Below are 21,310 nucleotides of genomic sequence, written 5' to 3'. Positions count from 1 at the left end.
AGCGTGGGCCGGTCCCACCCCCCTATCTGGTCCTGTCCCCCTCCCTGTCCCCCTCCCTGTCCCCGCAGTGCTCTTCGGGCAGTTCGCCTTTTTCCAGACGGCGCTCAATGACGTGGTGGAGGTGCACGATGGCCCCACGCAGCACTCGCGCCTGCTCAGCTCCCTCTCGGGCTCCCACACAGGTACGGGGCTGCTCCCTGGCCCTGGCCCTGGCCCTGGCCCTGGCCCTGCTGGGAAAAGCAGCTTTGTCACAGCTGACACCCAGCACCTGCTCCGTGTGCGTTGCTAATTCCGTCACCTCTGTGTCTCCCGTTTTCCGTTCTCCCCATCCAGGGGAATCTTTGCCGTTGGCCACCACCAACCAGATCCTCATCAAATTCAGCTCCAAGGGTCAATCCACAGCCAAAGGCTTCCACTTTGTCTACCAAGGTGAGTTCAGGTGTGTTCTGGAAGTGTCCTCGGGTCGCTCCCAGGGGTGTCCTGAGTGTCTGGAGCTGCTTTTGGTGTCTGGGGGTTCTGAGCAGGGAGTGTCACAGGGAATTAGGATTCCTTAGGGAGCAGAGCTCTGGCAGGGCTGGCTGGCTGCTGTGGCTACTTCGTATTCAGCCCTTTCATTCCCACTCAGCCTCAACCCTGCACATCCCAGGATTAGCATCAGCCCCGTCGTGCCCGGAGTCACGCAGGGAATTTGGAGATTTATCCCGCAGCAATTCTTCCCAGTGGCGTTTTCAGCACTTTGCTGGGTGTAAGCAGCTGAAATCCCATCTGGCAGCTCGGAAATCCTCCCTCTGTGCGTGTCACAGCCTCGGGGCTCTCACACTCCTGCCCCTTGATCCCCTCAGTAACAGCTTTGTGCTGCACTGGGTGAGCACAGCTCGGGGATTTTATGGGAATAAATAGAAAATGATGCACGGAACAGTGGGAAAACAGAAGGGATTTCTCACCCATGTGCTCCTTGGAGTTATCTGTGGGAACATCCAAGCTTTTGCTGCAAAGAGGGGACAGACACTGGCATGACCTGAACCTTCTCCAGGGGTGAAACGAAGCATGGTTTGGATTTTGGAGTCTTTAGGATCTGTTCTCTTGAGTTCCTGCCTAATGAGTGTGAAACGGCCGTGGTGGTGATTGGAATCTTCAAAGAGCTCAGCAGAGCAAAGGTTTGGATGAAATCTGGGAAGGTTTCCTCCTCCCTCTGAAGAGCTGCATGGGAAGCGAGAGGAAAAGAGCCCTAATTGGGACCTGCCTGGCCAGACTCTAATTAGCTCAGCACTCATAAATTTAAAGCAACTCAGAGGAAAATATTAATTGACTTCTTCCTTGGCAATGGACTCTTTTTTTTGGTGAGTTTTTCTCCTCACTTACCTGCCAGACTCATTCCTTGCTTTGGCTGTCAGTACTCAACAGGAATATCAACAATTTCGGCAACATCACAACTTAAATCCCCCTTTTTCCTCTTTTCCAAAGATTTTTTCCAGTTGCTGTTCCTTCATGGCCGTGAGGCCCAGGGAGCTGAGGAACCCAAGGGGTTCCCCATGGAGGCTCCTGCACTGGGTGACAAACCCACGTTTTGGGAAGTCACTGCCAAACCCTTTGGTTTCCCTGAGTCAAAACAACCTTTTAATGTGATGATGAATTCTCTGCAGGGAGGCAGCAGGTTCTGGATATCCCAGCTGCTTTTCTTTTCCAGTAGAGAATAATTAAATCATCAAGGTTGGAAAAGATCTCCAAGATCTTCGGTCCCAACCTTCACCCAGGTGCCCCCGTGCCCACCCCGCCATGTCACCAAGTGCCACCTCGGTGTGGCATGGAACCACTTGAGCTTGGATCACTTGATCTGACAGGACTGGGAGTGAAATGTTCTTCCTTCACAGTGGTCGTGCTTGGATTCAGCCCCTCTCTGGGGTTTAGGAATAATCAGTTAATCGTCATACCTGGATCCAACCAGTCTTTGGGATTTAGGTACAATCAGTCAATGGTTATGCTTGGATTTGACCAATTTTTGGGATTTAGGTACAATCAGACAGTGGCCATGCCTGGATTCAGCCCCTCTGAGATTGAGATACTTTTGGGTTTAGGTATAACTGGAGATGGTCACGTTTGGATTCAGCCCCTCTTTGGGGTTCGGATAGTTCGGGGTTTACATATCATCAGTCAATGGCCATGTTTAGCCTCAGCCCCTCTTTGGGATTTGGGAATTATCAGTGGTCATGCTTGGATTCAGCCAATCCTCGGGGTTTAGGAATTATCAATGGTCATGCTTGGATTCAGCCAATCCTTGGGGTTTAGGAATTATCAATGGTCATGCTTGGATTCAGGCCCACATTGGGATTTAGATACTTTGGGGTTTAGGAGTGATCAGTCAATGGTCAAGTTTGGATTCGGCCCCTCTTTGGGATTTAGATACTTTGGGATTTAGGTGCAATCAGTCAGTGGTTATCCTTGGATTCAGCCAATCTTTGGAATTTAGGTATAATCAGTCACTGCTCATGTTTGGATTCAGCCCCTCTTTGAGGTTTAGATACCTTGGGATTTAGGAACAACCAGTCAATGGCCGTGTTTGGACTCAGTCCCTCTTTGGGATTCAGATACTTTGGAGTTTAGTCAATGGTCAAGCCTGGACTCAGCCAACCTTGGGGGCTTAGATAAAATCAGGCCGTGACTATGCTTGGGTTCATCCCCTCGTTGTGATTTAGCTACGCTGGGGCTTTAGGTATAACTGGGAAATGGTCAAGTTTGGAATCAGCCCCTCTTTGGGGTTCAGGAACAATCAATGGCCGTGCTTGGATTCAGCCCCTCCTTGGGGTTTAGGTGCAATCGGTCAATGGCCATGTTTGCATTCAGCAAAAAGTCTTGCAGATACTTGGGGATTTCAATGTAAAACCGACAGAGCTTTACTCCGACAGCTGGCACTCCCAAAACGTTCCCTCTAACGCTGTTGTGTCTCCATTCCCCTGCTCCCTGGCAGCCGTGCCCCGCACCAGCGCCACGCAGTGCAGCTCCGTGGGTGTTGGTGATCCTTGTGGGTCTCTTGTCCTGGAAGTGTCCAAGAGCTGGGTGTTGGTGATCCTTGTGGGTCTCTTGTCCTGGAAGTGTCCAAGAGCTGGGTGTTGGTGATCCTTGTGGGTCTCTTGTCCTGGAAGTGTCCAAGAGCTGGGTGTTGGTGATCCTTGTGGGTCTCTTGTCCTGGAAGTGTCCAAGAGCTGGGTGTTGGTGATCCTTGTGGGTCTCTTGTCCTGGAAGTGTCCAAGAGCTGGGTGTTGGTGATCCTTGTGGGTCTCTTGTCCTGGAAGTGTCCAAGAGCTGGGTGTTGGTGATCCTTGTGGGTCTCTTGTCCTGGAAGTGTCCAAGAGCTGGGTGTTGGTGATCCTTGTGGGTCTCTTGTCCTGGAAGTGTCCAAGAGCTGGGGGTTGGTGGTCCTTGTGGGTCTCTTGTCCTGGAAGTGTCCAAGAGCTGGGGGTTGGTGGTCCTTGTGGGTCTCTTGTCCTGGAAGTGTCCAAGAGCTGGGTGTTGGTGATCCTTGTGGGTCTCTTGTCCTGGAAGTGTCCAAGAGCTGGGTGTTGGTGATCCTTGTGGGTCTCTTGTCCTGGAAGTGTCCAAGAGCTGGATGTTGGTGATCCTTGTGGGTCTCTTCCAGCTCGGGGTATTCCATGGTTCTATGAAAAAATCAACAGCAAAACAAAGCATTAATGAAATGTAAAAATCTTCTTTAAAACCTCTTGCAATTCTGCCCAGGGAGGTTGTGGCTGCCCCTGAATCCCTGGAAGTGTCCCAAGGCCAGGTTGGATGGGGATTGGAACAATCTGGGATAGTGGAAGGTGTCTGGGTGAAAGGACTTGGTGATCTTTAAGGTCCCTTCCCACCCAAACCATTGCATGATTATCAGATACAATACAAAGCCCAGCCTGAATAAGAAGAGTTTAACCCCAAATTCCAGGGAATTGACATTTTCACCCAATACTCACTGTGAGATCTGGGACAAGCATCTTGAATAAATCAGCAGCTCCTGAAGATCAGCCCTGTGTGTTCCCCACTCCCAAGAAATGTGCCAAAAGTTGCCCAAAAATTACTAAAACCAGGATCATTCCTACAAATCTCACCCTTAAATCACAACCACTTCTTGATTTCTCCTCATTTGAACAACGTTTTTAGCACAAAGCCAATTCCTTCCCTTTCCAACGGCGCTTTCCTCCTTGCAGTGCCCTGCGGGGGGAACCTGACGGAGCGGAAGGGAACCATCCTGTCCCCCGGCTTCCCCGAGCCCTACCTGAACAGCCTCAACTGCGTGTGGAAGATCACGGTCCCCGAGGGAGCAGGGATCCAGGTACAGCTGGGACAGAGGGGGGACACTCGGGCTCTGCTGCTCCCAGAGAGGCCACGTGTTGGGAAGTCTCTGCTCCTCGTAGGAAAGGGATGGATTGGTGTGGAATTCTCTGGAATCAGGGCTTCATTTAATGCCAGGAGTGGGCAGAGACTGATTGGTGATCTCAGGGAAGGGCTGGAGCTGTGCCTGGGGGATTTAGGTTGGATTTAGGGAAGGGTTCTTCCCCCAGAGGGTGCTGGGCACTGCCCAGGCTCCCCAGGGAATGGGCACGGCCCCGAGGCTGCCAGAGCTCCAGGAATGTTTGGACAGCACTACCAGGGATGCCCAGGGTGGGACTGTTGGACTGGATAATCCTGGTGGATCCTTCCAGCTCAGGATATTCCATGATTGTGGGCCAGTGTTATCCACAGGCTGCTTGCACAGGGAATAGCAGATCCCAGGCAGCCCCTGGATCCCCTCTCCTGATCAGACACCAGGAACCAAAACACAGAGCCAGGGTAGAACAATTTTTGTCATCCCCATCCAAACCTGACAGCCTTTTCCCAAAGGATTCTCTTCCCTGCCACGTCTCCCAGCCTCAGTCAGGGTTGTTCTCCCACCCCTGGGGCTGTTGGGTTGTCTGTGCAGGACCAGGGGCTGGGCTGGGTGATCTTCATCCCTTCCAGCTCAGGACATTCAGTGATGGATTTAAACACATTTTTGCCTCCTGTGTGTGGCAGGGCAGTGGGGCTGTGCTGGTGGGACACAACACCGGGGGAATTTGGGGTGCAGATCTTCACCCGGATGAACTATTCAGCATTAAAAGAGGGGATTTGGGGTGCAGATCTTCACCCTGATGAGCTATTCATTGTTAAAAGGGGGGATTTGGGGTGCGGATCTTCACCCCGATGAACTATTCATTGTTAAAAGGGGGGATTTGGAGTGCAGATGTTCACCCTGATGAGCTATTCATTGTTAAAAGGGGGGATTTGGGGTGCAGATCTTCACCCTGATGAGCTATTCATTGTTAAAAGGGGGGATTTGGGGTGCAGATCTTCACCCTGATGAACTATTCAGGGTTAAAAGCCGTGTGAGCCACACGGGCAGAGCCGCTCACCCCAGGATCTGTTATCCCAGCAGAGCTGCAGTGGGATATTTACACAATCACAGCTCTGCTGCTCCTCAGCTCCAGGTAAAGGAGCTCTCTGCAGGTGTTTTGTGGCCTTTATCGTCCCTCTGCAGCAGCAGAGCTGAGGATTAATCCCAGCATCAGGAGATAAAGCCCCCCCTGAGCTGTGCCCCCACGCTGCCCCGTGCTGGGTGACACAGGAGGTGGATTCTGGAGCAGGAGCATTCATTCCTCACTTGTCTGAGGGATTTTTTTCTTCCTCTTTCCCACCACTCTGTGAGGTTTTCATTCCTGAAGTGCTTTGATTTCCCTGCTGTGTGTTTGGTGATGGATTTGGAGGGATCCCCTCCCTGTGCAGCTCTCAGCTGCTGGCACTGTTGGGTTTCTCTGGGCAGGTTTATTCCAACAGCAGCTCAGGAATTCCTACCTGGAGATTCTCACCTGGAGATTTGTCACCCTCAGCCCCCACCCCCAAACCTGCCCCTGGCTCTGGGATGGGCCCCAGGGGGTTCACAGTGAAACCCCACAGGCCTGGGGTGATATTTTGAACCCTCTGAGGCTTTTGCTGTGTCCAGTGCTGCAAATCCCCCTTTTCCTTCGGTTTTGAAGCCATTTAAAACAGTGTTTTCCAAAGCTCTCCTGTCCAGCTGGAATTTGGCCACTTTCAAGCCCCTGAAATGAAGGAGGATCCATTTGTTGGTTGGGTTTTTTGTTAGGTTGGGGGTTTTTCTGGTTGGGTTTTTTTGTTGTTGTTGTTCTATTTTTCACCCCTTTTCCTGTTGGATGGGATCTTTTCCAAGGGAAATCAAAATTTTGGGGGCTGGCACAGAATGCAAGCAACCAAAACAAAGTGGATTTTGTGGCTGTGCTGTGCCTTGGCCAGGCTCTCAGTTCAGTTCCCAGGTTTAGGGTGGGATTTGGGGAAGAGCAGGACCATGGTCCTTCAGTGTGACCCAGTCCTCTGCTACGAAAGAGGGGGAATTGGGGTGAAAAAAGAAGTTTTTTATTATGGGGGTGGAACAGATTGTCCAGGGAGGTTGTGGATGCTCCAATCCTGGAATGTCCAAGGCCAGGTTGGACAGGGCTTGGAGCAACCTGGGACAGTGGAGGGTGTGGCAGAGGTTTTGGGACAAGAGGAGCTTTGAAGTCCATCCCAAACCCTTGAAATTCTTTGATCTCGTGTTTGTGGGGCCCCCAGCAGTGCTGAGGTCTCCACTTCCACCGGGATCTGCTGTCACCTGGTCACGACCCATCAGCTTCCCTGAGACTTCCAGGGGGAGAAAAAAAAAGCCCTTGGAGAAAAGTTTTGGCTCCCAAGACCTAAAACAGCTGCAGGGAGGGGTCTCGGTGCAGCCCCCAGGGAGGGAATGACCCTGGAGCTGGAGCTGGATCCATCCTGGCCCCCCTTCCTTTGGATTCTCCATTATTAGCTCCTCATTCCAGCATGGCTTCACCCCCTTTTCGCACAACAATTAAAGGCTAAGCAGCTGTAAATCAGGGGAGGAGGTGAAATTGAAGCTTTCTTGGTAGCAGCACTCAGGATTTTTATGTAATCAGGGTAGGAGCTGGCACTTGTGCCATGAATTATTCATTCCCGAAGCAAACGTTCCTGAGCGAATTAATTTATGCACGTGGCAGTAAATAGATGCAGATCCCTTGTGAATCCACATGTCAGACTAGAATTAGGACCTTAAAAATGTTTATTCCGTGAAGTTGGAGTGGGGAGGGGAAGAGAGGAGAATAAATAATTGAGGCTGTGTAAGAGCAAACAAAAGCTCGTTGTCACTCCACTTCCCATAATGTAAATCACAATAGGGGTGGAATGAGGCAGGGAAAAGGGAAAAAGGGTCAGAGGGAGCACTGATGGCTCCGTGGGGGTCACTGCGATTTGCTGGATGAACTCCGCTCATTTTCTGCTCAAAAAAACACTTGGGAGGAACTTCAGAGCCGGTTTTATTACCCGGAGTAAATCAAGGAGGAAATGGGTTTAAATGGCTGAAGCGAGGGGGGTTTTTTGATTCGTTTCTTTTCGAAAGGGGTTTTTTGATTTGATGTTCGGCAGGGCAGAGGCAAGTGGGGAATTGGGGTGGGTGAGGAAATTGATGCCTTTTCCTGGTCTTAAAATCAAGAGTCAAACACGGATAGAAGGGGAAAAGGGATTTTACCTTGGGATTTATTTTAAGGATCCTCAGGTGCACACGTCCAGGTCATAAGCATTGAAATGACACAATGCACCAAAAGATCTGGTATCTCATTATAGGTGTTACTAATTAGCAGATCTATCAAAGATTCCCCAAGGAGAGGCTCGCGTGAGCCCCCCCCCCCCAGGAACCCTCCCCAAGGAGAGGCTCGAGTGAGCTCCCCTCCCCAAGGAACCTTCCCCTGGATGGTTCTATCTGAGTTTACAGAATGTGTTCTGGAGAGCACCTTGGGCTCTGGGGCACACTGATCCCTGGCTACGAAGCTTCTAAAATGTTGAGTCTCTCAGCTTGACAAACAAGTCCAAGAATGGAGGCAAAAAGCACTGGGAATACAGGAGTTGTAAAAAAGGTATAACAGGGGTATAAAAGAAAAGGCAAAAAATCTTCATGGCATCAAAATCAGGGAATAAGGTTTGGGGAAAAAGGGAGGGAGTTCACCCGTGTGTAGTAGTCAAGGTTTGAGGGCACTGAACTCTCCTCACTGCTCATTTTTCCCAATTTTCCGGCGCTCTCCATGTTTGGAGCCAAGTTGTCCAACTGATTTATGCTCCTGATTTGTCTTTAAGGGTCCTCTGGGGTTTTTTTTGCCTGGCAGTTTAATTTGAGATAGCCAGTGTTGGAAAAATCTCATCCAGAACTCGCAGATTCAATCTGGATTGTCCCCAAAACCGTTGGGTTTTGCTCAGATTTGCTGCCTTGCTCTCACCCCATTCACCAAACTTGGGTTTTTCGTGGGACACTGAGTGCTTTGAACCCCCAGCATTTGGGATTTAGGCAAAATCCATGTTCATGGTGATCCTGGCAAGCAAAGCTGTGCAGGTCCACGGAGATCCTTGCTCGTGCACAAGCTGCTTTTCAGTGGAAATGCAGATTTTAGTGGAAATGCAGATTTTGGTGGAAATGCAGATTTCAGTGGAAATGCAGATTTCTCAGCTCTCCAGATGCTTCTCATCCCAGGATTTGTGTTGATGTTCCAGCTAATCGAGTCAAGCAACTTCCTAAGGCCTCCAAACCTTACGGGGCATGGCAGGGAAAGGTGAAATCCAAAAAAGCAGCTCAGTGATGCCTCTGAAAGCTGAGGAACAAGGCAGGAACTTGATTGGGTTTTTAAAATCCTGTTGTTTCATGTGAGGGGGTTGGGGTTTATTTTAGCTCTCAGGTTGCTCTCATTTGAAAGGGTTCAAAGTCTTCGGGGATTTCTCCATGCAGAGGATAAAAAGACTGGGATTGTCAGCAGCTGTAAATGAGCTGAGCAGCTCCAGCTCTGGAGCAGCAGCAGCAACCAGCATTCCTGTTTGGAAGTTTGGGGGAAAATAACTGGAAAAGCCCAGCAGAAATCTCCCAAGTTTTACCCATGCTGAACCCCCAGAATGTGTTACTAACTCAATTAGCGACCCTTTAATTGCTGTTAATCTGATTTATTACCATTTTTGCAGGAGTTGTGCTGTTTTTTTTTTTTTTTTTTTCTATTTATTTTGTTTCTCCCTGCAGATCCAGGTGATCAGTTTTGTCACGGAGCAGAACTGGGATTCCCTGGAAGTGTTTGATGGGGCAGACAACACAGCCACCATGCTGGGGAGCTTCTCTGGTACGTGCCAGTCGAGCCCAGTTTTATTCTCCTCACAAAATTAAGCTGAACTCCATCAAAAACTCGGAATAGATTCAAAGGGAATCGTGTGCTTTGTTGGATTGGGAATTTCAACCCTGTCTGCCTGTGGAAAAGGTTGAGAGGGAGCCTTAAACACAAAAGCAGTGGGGTTTTATTCCTGGGAATGGGAGTTCCCTCAGCTCTGCTGGGATGTGAGGCCACCACGCCTGGCAGGGTGACCTGACCTGGCTGATGTGCCCCAGGACGGCTGAAGGGTTACAAAACAAACTTTTATTTCGCCTTGGACGCTGAGGAATTGTGGCTTTCAGCAGAGCAGGGATGAGCCGGGCTCCAGGAACTTTGAGAGGCTTTCAAATGGCAGGACAGCGGCCCAAAATCTCATTTATTTAACAAATGTGCCCAAAGCGCTCTGAGCCTGGCAGGAGAAGGGGCTGGCATGGAAGTGCCTCGTCCTGCTGCTGCAGCAGCTTCCAGGGAATGAAGGAATCCGAATTTCCATGGACCTGTGCTCCACCCACGCTGTTCCCCATCCCTTGATGCTTTTTGTCTGTCCGTGGCGGAGCTCCACAGGCTGAAATCCAGGAGCAGCCCCTGGAAAGGCCCTGGGTATTTCTCAGTTGGCCTCATTAGAACCTGATCAAAACCGAGAGGAGCTCGTTAAGCTGAAAGGACTTTCTGTTCCCAGCCTCTCCTGCCGCCAATCTCCGAGGAGGAGAGGGATCCTCTCCACTGTCTTTGTGCTGCTCTTGTTTTCCCAGGAACCACGGTGCCTGCGCTGCTCAACAGCACCTCAAACCAGCTCTACCTGCATTTCTACTCCGACATCAGCGTCTCTGCTGCCGGCTTTCACCTGGAATACAAAAGTAAGAGCAGCTCCAGCCTTGATCCCGCTGCTCCCGGGAGATGGGGAGGTGTTCATGGGGCTGCTGCCTCGGGGAAGTGGGAGAAGGAGCTGCCGTGGCGCCCTGCTCTCAGGGAGAGAGTGTTCAACGGAGAAAAGATGGAGCAGAGGGCTGGGGTGACCCTCGTGGTGCTCTGGTGGCACCTCGTTGTGTCCTCATGGTGGCAAAGTGATAAAAATCCGTGGGTACAGGGCTGGGATCTGGGCTGGAGAAGTGCTGCTGGCCAGGGGCTGGGAGGCTCTTGGCATTCCCTGCTGGAAATGCGTCCTTATCCCAAAAATCCTGGCTGGAAGGGCCCTCAGGGGTCATCCCGTGGGACCTGCTGAGGAAAGCAGGGTCAGATGGGAGATTAGTTTGATTTGCACATTTTTAATGCAGCCTGAGCTTGGAAAAACTGCAGGGATGGGGCTGCACAAACACCCTGGGCAGGCTCTCCTCGCAGGCTGAGCTCGGTGTTATCAATGTTATCAGTGTTACCGATGTTATCAGTGTTATCAATGTTGTCAGTGTTATCAATGTTATCAGTGTTATTAGTGTTACCAGTGTTATCAGTGTGGGTTTGTGCTCTGCGGTGCAAAATGAGCTGCAATATTTCAGGTGCTGCCTGATGGGTTTTGGGGTGTTCCCCTCCCTCACCTGGATGTGCTCCCTCCCATCCCTACATCCCAGGGCACTCTGAGCTGGATCCAGGAATTCCTGTGCTTTGAGCTCAGAGGTGTCCAGACCCTGGACAGGATCATTTCCATGGGGGTTGATCCATGCTCCTTTTCCAGCCTCCAGCTGAGGGAAGCACCTTGGCACAACCTCTGGAAGCTCTGAGGTCGTGTGGGCACCACTCCTTTCTCCCTTTTTTGGGGGCTGGAATTAAATTAATGGTTAAAAACACCTTAAAAAGGTCTTTAAGGTCCCCTCCAACCCCAATTCTGTGGTTGTGTGGAGCACTTCAGTGGGTTCCTGGTTAGGAATGATCCCAACAATGGCAGCACATTCCTCCCAGCAGGCCTCATGCCAGGTTTTTTTGGGAATACAGACCCCAGCACGTGGTTAAATATGGTTTTAGACAGAGAATGTGTTTTAAAAAAGAAATCCCCAGGGGTGGGAGAACAACCCTGACTGAGGCTGGGAGATGTGGCAGGGAAGAGAATCCTTTGGGAAAAGGCTGTCAGGTTTGGATGGGGATGACAAAAATTGTTCTACCCTGGCTCTGTGTTTTGGTTCCTGGTGTCTGATCAGGAGAGGGGATCCAGGGGCTGCCTGGGATCTGCTATTCCCTGTGCAAGCAGCCTGTGGATAACACTGGCCCACAATCATGGAATATCCTGAGCTGGAAGGATCCACCAGGATTATCCAGTCCAACAGTCCCACCCTGGGCATCCCTGGTAGTGCTGTCCAAACATTCCTGGAGCTCTGGCAGCCTCGGGGCCGTGCCCATTCCCTGGGGAGCCTGGGCAGTGCCCAGCACCCTCTGGGAGAAGAACCTTTCCCTAAATCCAACCTGAACATTTTGGGGTTGTCCTCCAGAGCCAGGAGTTGGAAGGATGATCCTTGTGGATCAGGATATTCCATGATTTTCTCAGCTCTGGTGCTGTGTGAGGTTGGAATTGCTGCCACAGCCCAGCAGCAGCAGGGAGGGGGTGCAGGAGGGCACTGCCAGCTCTGCCCAGCACATCCAAGAGCACAAAGAGCAGCTTCCTGCATCTGCTCCGTGCTGAGGATCCTGTGGGACAGGGCTGGAGCCAGCCTGGAGCTCCTGCAGCTCCCTGGCTCATCCCAGGCTGGCCTGGCCGTGTCCCACAGCTGTGCTGGTGCTGCTGAGCTGCTGAGACACGTGGGGACAGCTCTGTCTGTGTCCCCAGTCCTCCTCGGGGCATGGCAGGACTGGTTCCTGCTGGACGTGGGGCTGATAATTGGTTCTGAGCACGGCTCTGCAGCCAAACCATGTTCTGCTGGTTTGGTTTTGTTCCAAGGCTGCAAATGGATTTTTGGATGGCGCATTTCATTCTGTAAAGTGGCCGCAGGAGTTCTGCCCGAGGAGCTGTGGCTGCCACATCCCTGGGAGTGTCCAAGGCCAGCTTGGAGCAACCTGGGATCGTGGGAAGTGTCCCTGCCCACTCAGGGGGGGAATTGGATGATTGAGGACCCTTCCCACCCAAAGCAGAGTGGGATTCTGTGCGATGACAGCTGGGACTGTGCTTTAGAGGCCAAGCAGCAGCAAACCTGCCAGGATTTCCTGCCTTTACACACTGAAACTTTGTCCGTTATTGAATCCAGCGGGATTACAGCCACCACAGGATTGGGGAGAGAAAATGTGCCCAGCCTGTGCTCTGGGAGCTGCAGGAATCCTCTCGCTGTGTCTCTGGTTCTTCTGCACCTCTGTTCCAATCAATAAATCCTCCGAGCAACCCCTGCAAAAATCATGCCCAGGTTTTTCATGAGGCTGGGGATTATCAGCCCTGTCTGTTCCCTTGGCTGAGGAAATTAATAGGTGTTGATTTCCAGGGCAGCTGGAAATAATGGGATTTCTGCTCTGTTTGTACAATTGGAATTTCCCAGCCCTGAGCCCTGGGTTTTTTCTGTGTTCCTTCTGCGAGGAAGTTGGGAGAGATGAGCTAAAACAGGGGAAGAGAACTCCGGTTTCTCCCTCACTGGGTTACTCAGCTGAGCTCTTACCTCTGCATGCTCCAAAGCTGGGAACAATTTGGGACTGAGTGAAAGCCACTGATGTGAATGAGAAGTTATTTAAAGCCATTTCCCCCCCTGCCTCTCTGAAGGTCAAGCAGCACATCCACGAGCAGGGAGGGAACACGCTGGGAAGCGTGACTGGGCTTCCAGGAGGAGGCTCAGCCTCTCCTCGCTCCTGCTCTCTTTTATTTTGCCCCTGCCTTGGGCTCAGTGGGGTTGGAGCAGAGCAGGAGCCCTGGCAGGGATGCAGGGGTTACCTTGGAGTGGCAGCTGCCGGCACAGAGAGGGAGGGAGGGTTCCTTTTAGCTCCCTGGGGAGTGCAGGGGGACGAGGGAGATGGGGGAGGGAGAGGGAGATGTGGGAAGGAGAGGGGAGAGGTGGGAAGAAGGAGGGAGATGAAGGAGGGAGAAGGAGATGTGGGAAGGAGAGGGGAGAGGTGGGAAGAAGGAGGGAGATGAAGGAGGGAGAAGGAGATGTGGGAAGGAGAGGGGAGAGGTGGGAAGAAGGAGGGAGATGAAGGAGGGAGAAGGAGATGTGGGAAGGAAAGAGATGAATGGAGAGGGGAGATTTGGAAAGGAGAGGAAATGTGGGAAGGAGAGGGGAGATGTGGGAAGGAAAGGGAGATGGGGAGAGGAGAGGGGAGATGTGGGAGGGAGAGGGGGATGAGGAAAGGGAAAAATGAAGGGAAAGTGAAGGGGAAGGGAAGAGGAAAGGGAAGGGAAGAGGAAAAAGGAAAGGAAAGGGGAAAAAGGAAAGGAAAGGAAAGGAAAGGAAAGGAAAGGAAAGGAAAGGAAAGGAAAGGAAAGGAAAGGAAAGGAAAGGAAAGGAAAGGAAAGGAAAGGAAAGGAAAGGAAAGGAAAGGAAAGGAAAGGAAAGGAAAGGAAAGGAAAGGAAAGGAAAGGAAAGGAAAGGAAGGAAAAGGAAAGGAAAGGAAAGGAAAGGAAAGGAAAGGAAAGGAAAGGAAAGGAAAGGAAAGGAAAGGAAAGGAAAGGAAAGGGAAAGGAAAGGAAAGGAGAAGGGGAAAGGAGAAGGGGAAAGGGAAAGGGAAAGGGAAAGGGAAAGGAAGATATGGGAAGCAGAGCCCATCACCCCACACGTGATGTCTCAGGTTGTTAGTTGGGTTTGCAGCAGGATATTCCCAGCTGTAAATGTAGGAATGGAAATGGGATTGGATGAAATTTCCTAGGCTGTTGTGCAGGCATGGTCAAGGACCAGCCGTGCTTGCAGCTCATGGAAAATTCAGTCTGGGATGGGAAACGGGAGGAAAAGGGGATTGGAACCGTGTGGCTTCTGCCCAGAAAGGGACAAATTGGGTGCAATCAAGGTCCCCTGCCAGGAGGTTGTTCCCTCCTCCATCCCTTCCCATCCTCCCTCAGGTGCTGCCTGGTAAAGGGACAAAAAATGCTGGATCTCACGTGGGAGGGTTCCTGGTGGATGGGTTTTTTTGGGAACCGTGGAGGAAGAGTCAGTCCCTTCCATCAAATCACTTGGGCTCAGTCAAAATGTTTCTGGCCACAAATCACCAAGTGGGTCTGTGATACTTCTGTGCGTGAAAAAACGTGTTCCAGGTGGAATGGAACCCCTGTGATGGGAGTGCTGCACAGCCAGGGCTGTCCTTGGAGAATCCAAAGGAAATGGTGATGCCTTTTCCTGGTCTTAAAATCAAGAGTCAAACACGGTTAGAAGGGGAAAAGGGATTTTACCTTGGGATTTCTTTTAAGGATCCTGAGGTGCACACGTCCAGGTCATACGCACTGAGATGCACCCCGAGTTGATCTCTGTGTCTCCCCCCCAACATTGGGTATCTCATTATAGGTGTTACTAATTAGCAGATCTATCAAAGATTCCCCAGTGAGAGGCTCGAGTGAGCCCCCCTCCCCAAGGAACCTTCCCCTGGATGGCTCCATCCCAGTCCACAGAATGCACTCTGGAGAGGACCTTGGGCTCTGGGGCACACTGATCCCCAGCCACGAAGCTTCCAAAATGCTTAAGTCTCCCAGCTTGACAAACAAGTCCAAGAATGGAGGCAAAAAGCACCAGGAATACAGAAGTCGTAAAAAAGTATAACAGGGGTATAAAAGAAAAGGCAAAAATCCTCATGGCATCACTGGGACTTCCCACCCAGAGTCTGTGGTGGTGAACAGGGGAATGGGGTAAAACAAACAGCGCATTCCCATCCCTCCAGCCCCCAGCACAGCCCCATCCCCACTCGCTGAGCTCCCCTCTCCCTTCCCTCCACAGCCGTGGGCCTCTCCAGCTGCCCCGAGCCGCCGGTTCCTGGGAATGGGCTGAAGATCGGGGAGCGTTACCTGGTGAACGACGTGGTGTCCTTCCAGTGCGAGCCGGGCTACGCCCTGCAGGTACCAACGCTGCCAGAAGGATTTCTGCTCTTCTGTATTCCCTGTATTCTTCACACATCGATTTGGATCTCTGTTATTGTACCCCTGGCGAGGCCCAAGACTTTTCCCTCCCTTTTCCCGAGGCAGAAAGACAAAACACATTCCAGAGCTCCAAGCTGGGGGTCCAAGGCTCCTGTCCTGTCTTGGTTCTTCCAAGGTTGGAACCAGCTCTTCGAGACACGAAGTTTAGTCCCTATCTGAGGGGGGAGTGTTCAGAGAGAGTCGAATTACCTCACCATTTATGTCTCTAACTGGGGATTTTTGTCAGTTACGCTAATTCACTAAATGTATAAAACTGTACTCACCCCAAGCAGGGTTGGGCATTTTGTGGATATTTTTCCATATCTTCCCTTGGAAGCCTCCAATAAAGACCAGCCTTTATGCTACCTCCCATACTAACATGATCTCCAAAGCGTGTCGTTGCATTTCCAGGTCCTTCAAGGCATCACTTTGTCTGGCACCCCGGATGGGACAGGGACCTGGGAGCATCCCTCTGGATCAGATCCACCTTACAAGGAATTCTTTCCTGCCAGGACAGGGACAGGCTCCTCACCTTGTTTTCTATCCACTCCCAAACTCCCTGTCTTGTTTTCCATCCCTGCAGGGCCACTCCCACATCTCCTGCATGCCGGGCACGGTGCGCCGCTGGAATTACCCTCCGCCGCTCTGCATCGGTAGGACTCGACTTCTTTCTACCTGGCTGATATTTACAACACTTCCCACCCAAAAAAAAAACCCCAAACAAGGATAAAGAGCTGATTTAGAGAAATTCAGGTTGGTTCTGCAAGTGTGGGAGAGAGTGTGGGAAAAAAATCTCCATTTGTTGCCAGGGAAATTGCACCTGGGAAGTCCCCGCGGGCTGCCTGGAGTGCTTTGTTTTGGATGTTTGAGATGTGGCTATAGCACAAAATGTGAAACACAGAATTATCCCCCTCAACACAAAATCGTTCAAAAGGGAAAACCTAAATTTTCCTGGTGCTGGGAGTAGGTTGGTTTTATGGGTTGAGGATTTTTTTTCCCATCTTTACTGTGGGGTTTATTTTTGTGGAATGTATCTTGATACCGCTACAGCTGCTGCTTTCACTGGGGCCTGGTGTCTCCCAGGATCCCAACTTGCTCTCCCCACTCTGGTGTCCGGCAGGTGACCACAGGTCACTTGTCCAGATCCTCAGATCTGCTCAGATGTTCAGGCCTGGAAAGGACTGGACATTCCATTTTCCCTGTGGAAGATCCCGAGGAGAAGAGCCCCAGAGATGAAGGGAACTTGCTGGAGGTTTTTTTTTTTTATTATTTGCAGCCATTTGCTTTTAGCAAATGTGGATGTTTAATATTCATATTGCACATTTTGCAGCTCTCAGAGAGACATTTATGCATTTAATAGCTTTAGTTAACAGTTATTTCGGGCTCCTGCTGTTCCAGCTTACATCATTTGGCTTTAAAGTAATTATAAGAGCCAACAGTTCTTTTATCTGATGATCTGCAGGCCAGGAATAAATAGAGGGACATTTCCAGGAGAATGACTGAGCTGAAGGACCCATCCCCTTTGAGTGGAAGCAGAAGCCCTTGGGCTCAGCTGGGAGATCCCAGAATGGAGGAGGATCCCAAAAGCTGGGAAAACACAAGTTTGCTTCTTTGAATCAGCACCAGCCTCCCAGTCCAGCAGGGTTTTGGCTGCTTGAGCTGGGCCTGTCTTTTCACATCCCTGGAAAAGGTCAGGCAGCTGCAGAGGGGCAGAAACACATCTGCAGCCAGCAGTGACCATCACCTTTGTGGGTGTGGCCGTCCTGGGGCTCTCTGTCCTGTGTCCCAACCCTGTCCAGAGCCTCTGCTCCCAGCACAGTTTGCAGCTGTGCTGATTTTCTCCTGGTCTACTTCCTCCAGCTGCTGGGCTTCTCAATAATTCAGAAGCACTTCTATTAAAGAGCCATTAGGAGGAAAAAGAAAGAGAAATCTTCTGGGAGAAAGCTCGTTAGGAGCGAGTAGGGCGTAATGAGATATCGGACAAAGAGCCTGTGCCTCGCTGTCACAGCGCGTTAGGAGAACACCTGGCTGGGCTCTGCTGGGTGGTGCTGCTGGGAGCAGGTGGAGGTCATCCAGATGAGCACAAGAAGGTGCTGTCAGTGTTGAAATTTCATGTGATGCCTTTGGTAAATGTATTTTTAGGCCGCCATGGTTGCAGTCAGCGAGGAAACGCTCTGTGCTGTATTTATCAGTGATGGATGGATTGATTGATTGATTGATTGATTGCCCAGAGATCGGCATGTGGGGCAGGTAGCAGGGAAAAGAAGAAGCTGTAACTGGAGTCAGAATAGTGATGCCTTTTCCTGGTCTTAAAATCAAGAGTCAAACAGGGTTAGAAGGGGAAAAGGGATTTTACCTTGGGATTTATTTTAAGGACCCTTAGCTGTACACGTCCAGGTCATATGCATCGAGATGCACCCTGCCGAATATGCCCCAAAAGATCGGGTATCACATTATAGGTGTTACTAATTAGCAGATCTATCAAAGATTCCCCAAGGAGAGGCTCGAGTGAGCCCCCCTCCCCAAGGAGCCTTCCCCTGGATGGTTCTATCTGAGTTTACAGAATGTGTTCTGGAGAGGACCTTGGGCTCTGGGACACACTGATCCCTGGCTACGAAGCTTCTAAAATGTTGAGTCTCTCAGCTTGACAAACAAGGCCAAGAATGGAGGCAAAAAGCACTGGGAATACAGGAGTTGTAAAAAGGGATAACAAGGCTATAAAAGAAAAGGCAAAAAATCTTCATGGCATCCATAGTAAAACTCAGCTTCTTTGCAGTTGTCGGGAAAATTAATCCACAAACACCAGAGGTTTATGTCCAAAAAGGAGACAGAGGAGCCCTGGTACCTTATTTGAATAAAGGGAGAGGCCATGGGGCATTTCCCTGGGGTCTCTCAGGTTGCTGGAGGGCGCAGCCTCCTTTTATCCCAATTTCCCGGCCGCATTTCCCTCTCTCTTTCCCATTGGCTGAGGTACTTGAGAGGTACAGACTCCCCAAATTGCCTAATACAGACCCCCTTCCTAAAGTGTACCCCCCACCATCTCTTTTCCTTGTGTCTCTCTTCCTTTTCTCTAAATCCAGGGATTTAGCACATCCTTGGGTGAGTAACAGTCTGTGTCAATCAGTGGAATTCATGAGGAATTTATGGTTCCTCCCCTTGTTTCTTTCCCCTCTCAGTACCTGGTTTTACCTACCAGCAGACCCACAGTTTGTTTGTAAAGACACCTCCCTCTCATTCCTTTCACAGTCCTTTCTGAGCTGCCTGAGGTTTCCAGCAGGTGCTGGTGCCTGATTTGATGCAGTGTCTGTGGGCAGAGCAGGGTTTCCATCCCCTCTCTCACTGCTCAGATCTGGCTCTCCCTCTGTGATGGCCCAGACTGGATCCCTGGGCCCAGCCTTTCATCTCCAAAGGGCAGGAGAAAGGCTCATCCATTCCTGGCGTGGCCATGCAGTGCCTGGAAACTTGGTGCTGGTTCCTTTTTCTCAGCTGAGTTTTTAATTCCTTGATTTCCCGTGGCCCTCATCCAGAGAGACCCCTCAGGGATCCTGGAAGGGATCCTGTAACTGGATCCTGACCATTAACCTCGTTGGTTTTCCAGCCCAGTGTGGAGGAACAGCAGAGGAGATGGAAGGAGTGCTCCTGAGCCCAGGCTTCCCAGGGAATTACCCCAGCAACCTGGACTGCACGTGGAGGATACTGCTGCCAGTGGGGTTTGGTGAGAGAGCTGGGTTTGGTGTTCTGTCACAGAGAGGGGGTGAAAAATGAGAGAATCCCAGACTGCTTTGGGGTGGGAAGAACCTTAAAGATCATCTCATTCCATTCCTGCCGGGGGAAACTATCCCAGGGTGCTCCCAGCCCCGTCCAGCGTGGCCTGGGACACTGCCAGGGATCCAGGGGCAGCCACAGCTTCTCTGGGCACCCTGTGCCAGGGCCTCCCCGCCCTCACAGGGAGCAATTCCTTCCTAATCTCCACTCCAAAGCTCCTTCGTGTCAGTTTGAAGCCACTCTGTGCCCTCAGGACAGTTACAGTCCTGCTGAGTGCCCAGGCTGTCCCGGGATCTGCGGGTGGGCAGTGCTGGGGCTGGAGCTGGAGCTGGGGCTGGAGCTGGGATTGGGGTTGGAGTTGGGGTTGGAGCTGGGGTTGGAGCTGGAGCTGGGGTTGGAGCTGGAGCTGGGGTTGGAGCTGGGGCTGGGGTTGGAGCTGGGGCTGGGGCTGGAGCTGGGGTTGGGGGTGGGGGTGGGGTTGGGGGCCCAGGCTGTCCCGGGATCTGCGGGTGGGCAGTGCTGGGGCTGGAGCTGGAGCTGGGGCTGGGGTTGGAGTTGGGGTTGGAGTTGGGGTTGGAGCTGGGGCTGGGGTTGGAGCTGGGGCTGGGACTGGAGCTGGGGTTGGTGTTGGTGCAAAGCTCAGGTGCAGTTTCAGAGCCAAACTCCTCCTTCCCGCTCTCCAGGTGCCCACATCCAGTTCCTGAACTTCTCCACGGAGCCCAACCACGACTTTGTGGAGATCCGGAACGGGCCCTACGACACCAGCAGCGTCATCGGGCGCTTCAGCGGCGCCGAGCTGCCCGGCTCCCTGCTGTCCACCTCCCACGAAACCACCGTGTACTTCCACAGCGACCACTCCCAGAACAAGCCGGGCTTCAAGCTGGAATACCAAGGTAAGGAGGGACAATCCTGCCCTCGGGGGGGTGGGAGGGAGTCAGGGCTTTTGGGCTTTGTGTTAATTCCATGAGGGTGTAATCCAAGTAAGTGGAAAGGTGTTACAGGAAGGCCGTGCTTCATCCTGGCAGCTGGGATCTGTTCCCCCCAGCTCAAGGAACAAATGTTCCCGGAGTGCCCCGTGACGGTGGAATGCCTTGGAATTAATCCCAGCCAGGGTCACCTCGAGCAAAGCTCGTGGGCAAGGGGAAGAGCCCTTGGAGTTTGCTTTGGAATGTTGGAGCTGCTTTTCCCTCCCTGCTGAAGTTCGGGCACATCCTGAGCTCAGCCTGGTGCAGGGTTGGGTAAATAATGAAGCAGCCAAAGAATAGAACAGGGCTGGCTCGGAGAGCTGGGCTGGAAGGAGAGGAAGAAGTTGTTAAAATACAGTTTCAATCCTCAGTTTTGGGGGTGATGGGGAATGGAGATGCCTTCTTATCCAGCTGGAATCCTTGGGCAGCTCCCCTGTTCTGAACATGAATTTTTGGCCCAGCTCTGCCTTCCTGGCTTTGGAAACCTTTTGGTTTTCCCTGCCCGCCTGTCCTGGGCACGTGGGAATTCAGAGGGTGAAAGGAGAGAAATAAGTTTTTAGAACAAAGAGTTTTGCTCTCAGTTTTGGGCGTGATGGGGGATGGAGGTGCTTTTTCCCCAGCTGGAATCGTGGGGCAGCTCCCCTATTTTGAACATGAATTTTTGGCTCTGCTTGACCCCCAGCTCTGCCTCCACAAATTCCCTGAAAACCTTTTGGCCTTCCCTGCCCTCCTGTCCTGGGCACGTGGGAATTCAAAGGGACAAAGGATGCCAAAGGCAGCTCGTGGATTTCACCCTGAACACAACCAGGGAGCAACTGGGAGCTGAGTGGTCTGGGAAGGAGATCCAGGGAGTGAGAAGGAGGGAATGTGTCCCTCCAGCAGGAAAAGCCTCTGCTCGTGCTCCATTCAGAGGATGCCAGGTGGAACGTGGTCACCAGCTGACTCCCATCCCTCGTCAGGGCTGGCCACTTTGGGTTGGAAAACGAGGCAGATTTCCCAGTTGGAAGTGGAGTGTGAGGTGACTCCATTCCGAGGCAGTGGGATGGGGATAGGCCTGGAGCTCGTGGGTCCCCTCAGCCCCCAGGCAGGTTCATCAAGGTTTATTTCCTTCCATTCATTTGTTGTGTGAGGAGGAAGGAGCCAAGCACGTGGTGGGTGAACTGCTTGCTGTGAGGGAGCACAGAATCCCAGGATCCCTGAGGCTGGAAAAGCTCTCCAAGGTCACCGAGCCCAACCTGTGGCCAATCCCAGAGCACTGAGTGCCACGTCCAGTCCTTCCTTGGAATGAGGACTCCAAACCTCCCTGGGCAGCCCCTTCCAACCATGCAGAAATTCCT

At 51.7% G+C, this 21,310-nt stretch overlaps 1 protein-coding gene across 1 annotated transcript in view; it reads left to right on the top strand.

Moving 5' to 3' along the window:
- CSMD2 (CUB and Sushi multiple domains 2) overlaps positions 1–21,310 on the top strand; it is a 304,492-nt gene that overhangs the window by 226,081 nt on the left and 57,101 nt on the right. The window contains 10 exon segments of the mRNA XM_017736114.1: positions 69–182; positions 334–429; positions 2,966–3,069; positions 3,998–4,321; positions 9,122–9,218; positions 9,998–10,102; positions 15,065–15,183; positions 15,827–15,896; positions 18,842–18,958; positions 19,692–19,931. Of these exon segments, the coding sequence (XP_017591603.1) occupies positions 69–182; positions 334–429; positions 2,966–3,069; positions 3,998–4,321; positions 9,122–9,218; positions 9,998–10,102; positions 15,065–15,183; positions 15,827–15,896; positions 18,842–18,958; positions 19,692–19,931 (1,386 nt within the window).

The sequence above is a fragment of the Corvus brachyrhynchos genome, unplaced genomic scaffold (assembly GCF_000691975.1).
Source record: "Corvus brachyrhynchos isolate BGI_N302 unplaced genomic scaffold, ASM69197v1 scaffold65, whole genome shotgun sequence".
Classification (NCBI taxonomy): domain Eukaryota; kingdom Metazoa; phylum Chordata; class Aves; order Passeriformes; family Corvidae; genus Corvus; species Corvus brachyrhynchos.
This window is presented reverse-complemented; position numbering and strand designations above follow the sequence as displayed.